Source organism: Musca vetustissima, unplaced genomic scaffold (genome assembly GCF_032173495.1).
Source record: "Musca vetustissima isolate MV318-11 ecotype Yass unplaced genomic scaffold, APGP_CSIRO_Mvet_v1 utg99907, whole genome shotgun sequence".
Taxonomy (NCBI): Eukaryota; Metazoa; Arthropoda; class Insecta; order Diptera; family Muscidae; genus Musca; species Musca vetustissima.
Genome location: NW_026886072.1, coordinates 48,926 through 57,128, shown reverse-complemented (window position 1 = coordinate 57,128; position 8,203 = coordinate 48,926). Strand labels below are relative to the sequence as shown.

Below are 8,203 nucleotides of genomic sequence, written 5' to 3'. Positions count from 1 at the left end.
TTGGACACACTAGTCCTTCAGCCTGTCTGCAATAGAACCACTGTATGTAATAGCCTTTCTCACTGGCCCTTCAACACCTTTATGATCGATTCAAGTGCTCTTCAGCTCGCCTATGATAGATTCATTGACTGTATATTTCTGACCCTTCAGTTAACGTATACGCTACTTACCATATAGTGTATCACACCTTACTGGCCCTTCATCTCGTCTATATGAATCACTGGACCTTCAGTTAGTCTATGATAGACTCCCTGGCCCTTTGTCTTGTCCATGACACACTCACGGCTTTTCTATAGCATCTATACGCCTTAATTTTCTATCTGAAAAGGATTTAATTCTTCTCAAGGCCTTCTATGCGTATAACTACTGTCACAGCGTATACGTCACCCGAAACCAATACTAAATTCATGGAAATAGTAGTAGTGAGCCTTCAGCTCGTCTATGCTAAACTCAGATTTTTTCTCCTCTATAGGCCCTCGAAAAAAATATGTTTAATAAAACCCACACCACTGGAGAACCCTCGAAAAATATTTTTAATAAAAAACGCCTCTATATGCCGACTACGGCCTCTCCTTTGATAATTTTATTAATAAAAAATATGTGAATATTTTTCAGATTTCTGAATTTTATCAAAATGTTGATATGGCCACCCTAAACCTAGATTTTATTTATCGTACACCCAAAGCAACACCTGTTCGCTATCGGCTGCACCAACAGCAGCGCCAGCATTGCAAACTTTTGCCATGAATTTTTGATTGAATTCAATCGAATTGTTATTGAAATTGTTGTGTATATTCCATGGAATTTAAAATTGGGTGTTTTATTTTTTTTTTTTATTTTTTGTCGGTAAAAAACAGGAAGCGGCAAATGCACTGTAAATAATGTAATAAAAATCATTGATGATCGGAATGTATTTAGCATTTAAAAAACTTAGTTAAAATTTTATGTTCGTCGTCAAAACAAAAACCCTCAAAACGATACGAGACAACAAAAAAATCGTGGGAAATTTGGGATTGTCAATTTTGGGATGGTATTCATGGCGAATATTAATTACTTGAAGCCGGTCAGCTGTTTTTGAAGAGATGTATTTAACATTGGGACCTGTAGGAAGCATGCATTTTAATAATACTAACTTGTAGGAGCCTTCCGAGGCATTTATTCCAACCCGTAGGAACCTTTCGAAATGATGATTTAATAAATATCCACGTGTAAGAGCCTCTGGGAACGGTAATGTTAAAAATCCCAACCTGTAGGAACCTCTCGAAACATTAATTTAAAAAATCTAAACTTGTAGGAGCCTCTCGAATTGGTAATGTTAAAAATCCCAACTGTAGGAGACTCTGGTAGCATTAATTTTTATAATACCAATATCCTAACCTGTAGCAGCCTCACGGAGAATAATATTAAAAATTCCAAACCTGTAGGAGCCTCCCGAAAGATTTATTTTAAAAATCTCATTTTTTAGGACCCTCTCAAAATGTTAATATTAAAAAAAAACCTGTAGAAGCATCCCGAAACATTTATTTAAAGAATCCAAACCTGTAGGAGCCTCTCTAAACGTTAATGTTTAAAGTCCCAACCTATAGGAGCCTCTCGAAGCATTAATTTTAATAATCCCAACCTGTAGGAGCTTCTCTAAACATTAATTTCCAAAAATCCCAATTCTAACTTGTGGAAGCCTCTCCAAGTATTATTTTCAATAATCGGTACCTGTACCTGAAAATCCGAACATGTAAGAGCCTCTCGAAACGTAAATGTTAATAACCTCAAAATGTAGGAGCCTCTAGGAGCGTCTCGAAAAAATCCCAAACTGTACAAGCCTCTCGAATCGTTAAAGATAAAAGTCCCAACTTGCTGGAGCCTGCCGATACATTTAACTAATGTCACAACATATTCCCGACCCAAACCTTATACTAAATTCATAGAAAGATGTACTCAACTCGTCAATGATGAACTCACTAACCCTTCAGGTCGATTATATGGAATCAGTACTTCTTCTTCTAATCTATATAGACTCACTGTCCATCCAGCTCGTCTATGAAAGCCTCATTGGCCATTCCGCTAATCTGGATTGATTCACCAGAGCCAGTGACTTCAGCTCGTCTATGATAGCCTTACTGGCCCTTCAGCTCATCTAGATAACCTCACAGGTCCTTCAGCTCATCTGCATAGCCAAACTTGCCCTTCAGCTCATCCACATAGACTCAATTACCCTTCAGCTCGTCCATACAGATTCATTGGTCTTTCAGCTTGCCTATATAGACTCACTTGCCCATTAGCTTGTCCGTGATAGACTCACTGGCCCTTCAGCTTGTCTATGATAGCCTGAATGACCCCTTTAGCTCATCTATGATAGCCTCACTGGCCCTTCACCTCATCTATATAGACTCACTGGCCCTTCAGCTCATCTATGATAGCCTCACTGGCCCTTCAGATCATCTATGATAGCCTCACTGTCCATTCCGCTAATCTAGATAGATTCACTCGTCACTCCACTGGTATAAATAGTCTCGCCGGCCCTTCAGCTAATCTACATAGCCTCTCTGGCTCTTCAGCTAAGGTACATAGTCTGGCTGGCCCTTCAGCTCATCTGCATAGCCTCACTGGCCCTTAGCTCGTCTATGATAGCCTCATTTGTCCTTTAACTAGTCTATGATAGCCTCACTGGCCCTTCCGCTTTTCTACATAGCCTCACGGGCCTTCAGATTATCTACATGGCCTCACTGGCCCTTAAGCTCGTCTATGATAGTCTCACTGGCCCTTCAGCTCGTCTATGATAGACTCACTGGCCCTTCAGCTAGTATATGATATCCTCACTTATCATTCAGCTCATCTACATAGACTCACAGGCCCTTCAGCTCGTCTACATAACCTCACTGGCGCTCCAGCTCATCTGCATACACTCACTGGCCCTTCAGCTCATATATGACTACTCCACTGGCCCTTCAGCTCGTCTATGATAGCCTCACTGGTCCTTCAGCTAGTTTATGAACGCCTCACTTACCCTTCAGCTCATCTACATAGCCTCACTGGTCCTTCAGCTAGTTTATGAAAACCTCACTTAACCTTCAGCTCATCTACATAGCCTCGCAGGCCCTTCAGCTCATCTACATAACCTCACTGGCTCTTCAGTTCCTCAACACAGTCTCAATGACTCTATAGCTCTTCTATGATAGCCTCACTGTCCCTTCGGGTCGCCTACAAAGATTCACAGTCCCTTCAGCTTCTCTACATAATTTCACTGGCTCTTCAGCTCGTCTATGATAACTTCACTAGTCCTTCAGCTCGTCTATGATATCCACACTAACCCTTAGCTAATCTACATAGCCTCACAGGCCCTTCAGTCCATTTGCATAGCCGCACTGGCCCTTCAGCTCATCTACATAGCCTCACTGACCATTCCGCTAATCTGCATAGCTCAATTGGCCTTTCAGCTAATATACGTAGTCTCGCTGGCCCTTCAGCTCTGCTACATAGCCTCTCTGGCCCTTCAGCTCATCTACAAAGCATCACTAACCCTTCAGTTCGCCTCGTGTCTTTCATGCTACCTCAGCTCTTCTTTGACAGACTCTTGGGCTCTTCCGATCATCTGTGATAGGCACGCTGCCTCTTTGCATCTTCCATGTGCCTCAGATTGTCTACGAAATATATATTTAATTTCTCAGAGCCTCTGGTGCGTATAACTGCTATCACAACGTATACGTCACCCCCATACCAAAACTAAATTCTTACATATTTTAAATAAAAAACATTAATATTTGAAATATAACCACACAATTTATTTATTAATTAATTTTTTAATCGAACCAAAAAAAGTCAAGAAAACCACAACACACATCAATAAAATTACCACACATCACCCTCCGAATTTCCGTAAAATCTTACCCTCTTAACCCATGCTAAACATTTTCAAATTATTAAAACCCTTTGATTTATCAATGCTGCCATTGATACGACCCTTGAGCAACATTTCCACATCTCCTGGTGCCGCCGCTCTCCTCCTCATATCCATTTGTAGATCCACATAGAAATGCGTTTCGGGAACATATTGTGGTAATAGCTCTTCATCAATATTATAATTGCGTAATGTAAAAACCGAATTCTTCTTCAAAGGGCAATTTCTAATAAATGAATCCTGTTTGAGGATATCTTCATAGTGGCGACGAAAACCCATACCATCGGGACGTTCCTGAAGAAATTTACAAAATTCAATTTTCCGTTTCACAATTGTGGTAAAGTTATTCGGTTGATCGCCCTCAATTGCCACATCATAGTTGAGGACAATGTCATCAATATCCGACAAGACATTTAGCATAATATTTAGAGTGGTCTCACCGGTGGTGTTTTGTATCTGAATATTGGCTTTCAGGTGTTTGGGATTGACTTCATACTCGAAGGTGGTAAAGATGATTTTGTAGGAACGCTAAAATATAGAGAAAGAGAGAGAGAGAAATTAAAAAGGGCAGTAATATTTTAAACTTTAATATGCTATGAAAAGCGACTTTAAAACTGCTCAGCTCGTCTATGCTAGCCTCGCTGGCCATTCAGCTTTTGTAAATATCTTTACTGACCCTTCAGATCGACCATGATATCCTCACTGGCCCTTCAGCTAATCTACATAGTCTCACTGGCCTTTCAGAACGTCTATGACAGTCAGACTGACCCTTCAGCTAATATACATAGCCTCACTTGCCCTTCAGCTTGTCCACATAGACTCAATGACCCTTCTGCTCGTCCATACAGATTCATTGGCCCTTCAGCTTGCTTATATGGACTCACTTGCCCTTCAGCTCGTCTATTATAGATTCACTGGTACTTCAATTCATCTGCATAGCCTCACTGGCCTTTAGCTCATCTACATAGACTTACAAGTCCTTCAGCTCATCTAAATAGACTTACAAGTCCTTCAGGTCATCTACATAGCCTCACTGGCCCTTCATCTCATCTATAATAGCCTCACCTGCCCTTCATCTCATCTATGATAGCCTCACAGGCCGTTCAGTTTATCTACATACCGTCACTGACCCTTCTGAATATCTACATAAACTCACTAGACCTTCAGCTCATCTACATAGCCTCACAATACAGGCGTGAGGACAACTTCTTCTCGTCTATAATAAAATCGCTTACTCTCCAGCTCGACTATACCCGATTCAGTGGCTACAGCTCCCTGGATCTTCAGTTCGGCTATGATAGACACACTGACCCTTCAGCTCGCCTATGGTAGACTCCCTGGCCCTTCAACGCGTCTACTATAGACTCATTGACCCTTTAGATAGATTGTTTAGGGTAATCCATGCGTATAACTATTGTCACAACGTATACGCCACCCAAACCAATAATCCGGGGTCAATGACCCTAAATCCGTATTAAGCCTTAATCGGGGGTCAATTACCCTTAATACGGATTAAGCCAAATCCGTATTAAGTCTTAATGACCCTTGATCCGTATTAATTCTTTATCCGGGGCCAATGACCCGTAATCCGGATTCCGCAGATGGTCTATCTTCGGCGTATGGAAGCTATAAAGAGAGAGTGCGTCAATCACAGATGATCGGAAGGGTCCAAGAGTCTATCACAGACTGAGAAGAGTCAGTCTGTCTGTCATAAAAGAGCTACAGGACCAGTGAACCTGTTATAGATTAACTGAAGGATAAGTGATTCTATATAGATGAGCTGAATAACCAATGAATTTCCACCGGCGAACTGAATGTCCATGAAGACGATTGAAGGGTAATTGCGGCTATTTAGATGAGTTGAAGGACCAGTGAGAATCCGTAGATGAGCAGAAGGGTCATTGAGGCTGAAGGCCAATGAAGCTATTGGCTGAAGGCCAATGAAGCTATGCAGATGAGCTGAAGGACCTGTGGGGCTATCACAGACAAAGGGTAATTGAGGCTATTCAGATGAGTTGAAGGACCGTAGATGAGCAGAAGGGTCAGTGGGGCTGAAGGCCAATGAAGCTATTGGCTGAAGGCCAATGAAGCTATGCAGATGAGCTGAAGGACCTGTGGGGCTATCACAGACAAACTGTAGGTCCTGTGAGTCTTTATAGATACGCAATAGGGTCGGTGAGGCTATGCAGATGATCTGAATGGCCAGTGAATCCATGTAGAAGAGCTAAAGGGCAAGTGAAGCCATGATAGACGATCTCAAGCTCGTCTATGATTACAGAGAAGTAATCATAGACGAGCTAAAATTGAAGGGCCAATGATGCTATGCAGATGAGCTGGAAGACTTGAGAGGCTATGTAGATGAGCTGATGGGTCAGTGAGGCTACCATAGACTAGCTGCAGGGCCAGAGAAGTTATGTAGAGAAGCTGAAGGCCCAGCGAATCTATGTAAATTGAAGGGCCAATGATGCTATGCAGATGAGCTGGAGGACTTGAGAGGCTATGTAGATGAGCTGATGGGTCAGTGAGGCTACCATAGACTAGCTGAAGGGCCAGAGAAGTTATGTAGAGAAGCTGAAGGCCCAGCGAATCTATGTAGATGAGCTGAAGGACCAATGAATCGATATGGACAACTAAAAGGGACACAGACGCTATCATAAAAAGGATCAGTGAGGCTATGTACATGAGCCTACAGACGAACTGTAGGGCCTGTGAGCTTTTATAGATGAACAGAAGGTTCGTTGAGGCTATGCAGATTATCTGAAGGGCCAGTGAGTCTATGTAGAAGAGCTAAAGGGCAAGTGAAGCTATAATAGACAATATGAAGGACCGATGAGGATATCATGACCAGTGAAACAATCACAGACGAGCTGATGGATCCGTGAGGCTATGTAGATGAGCTGAAGGCCAGTAAGGCTACGTAAAAAAACTAAAGGGCCATTGAGGCTATCATAGACGAGCTGAAGGCTATGCAAATGAGCTGAGGGACCTATGAAGTTATATAGATGAGCTGAAGGGTCAGTGAGGTTATCATAGATGAGCTGAAGGGCCTGTGAAGCTATATAGATGAGCTCAAAAGCCAGCGAATCTAAATAGATGAGCAGAAGAGCCATGGAGGCTATCATAAACGAACATATTAAGGTGTATGGATGTTTTAGAGAGGTAATGAGTATATATGATTGACCTGAAGGGTCAGTGCGTCCATCGTAGACGAGTTGAGTACATCTTCCCATGAATTTAGTGTAAGATTTTAGTGACGTATACGTTGTGACATTAGTTTTACGTATTGGAGACCCTAACAATAAATACATTTCTTGTAGATAGAGAATATAAGGCATATGGAGACTAAATAGTGCAGATTTTTTTAAAAATTATTCAAAGGCATAGATTTTTTAAAAATTATTTTTGAAGTTATTCAAAGGTGCCTATTGTAGTTAGCAAAAAATAGTTTATAAAAAAATCCAAGCCTAAGATTATCTTTCAAATATTTTTTTTAATCCGTAATAATTGAGATCTTTAAATTTCTCTTTGTCTTCTTTCCCCATTGTTATCTTCGTTTCCTCCTAACCATTATTGCCTTCCTTCAATATTTTTTAATTAACAAAAAATCGTTTCCGAATCTTAGAAATCATAAATGAAACATCTTTGCCGTTTGGTACCCAGCGAGCCAGTCAGTCATTGTTTTCTAAGAAAATTGTGAAGACAAACACCAAGGGAAAAAAATCTCTCTCTCACACACACACATACACACTTATACAACCTTAGAATCTAAGAAAAACCGAACCACAAAATAGAGGCAAATAAAAATTGCAGGAAACTTACCCAAGCCAAACAGTTTTGATTACAAAACAATAAAACCGCACCGAATGTAATTAAAAATTTCAAAATTTCCCACTTCATGGTTTGGGTTCGGAAAGATTTCAGATTTTGTTTTTTTTTTCGTTGGTGGTCTTTGAGTGTTGTTTTTTTTACTTTGATAATAGAAATGGAAGTAATGAGAAGTGTAGCCAGCTATAAAGCACTTGTAAAGAAATCCATGGAGGATTGAAAACAAAAACGGAATTAAGTAATCAGAAATAATATTGAAAATTAAAATCGGAAATCTTGGGTAGGAATGATGGCTAATTTGTTATTGATTTATTTATAATTTTCGTAATTAAAAAAAATATACAGTAATAGAAAACAATGTAAATAATAAACTAATTATAAAACAATTATGGGGTGTATTAAAAAAATATTATTTTTTTAAATTACCAATATTTTTAAAAAATATTTTTTGAAGTACTCATAAGAATGGATTTTTAAAAAAAA

General features: G+C 40.2%; 1 protein-coding gene across 1 annotated transcript; it reads right to left on the bottom strand.

The window, feature by feature from the left end:
* Window positions 1-3,889: 3,889 nt before the first annotated feature.
* LOC133333577 (uncharacterized) lies at window positions 3,890-7,792 on the bottom strand. Its single transcript, XM_061541886.1, has 2 exons — window positions 7,715-7,792; window positions 3,890-4,423 (listed from the first exon to the last, which is right to left on the bottom strand). The coding sequence occupies exons 1-2, from the start codon at window positions 7,790-7,792 to the stop codon at window positions 3,890-3,892; spliced, it is 612 nt and encodes a 203-aa protein (XP_061397870.1).
* Window positions 7,793-8,203: the final 411 nt, after the last annotated feature.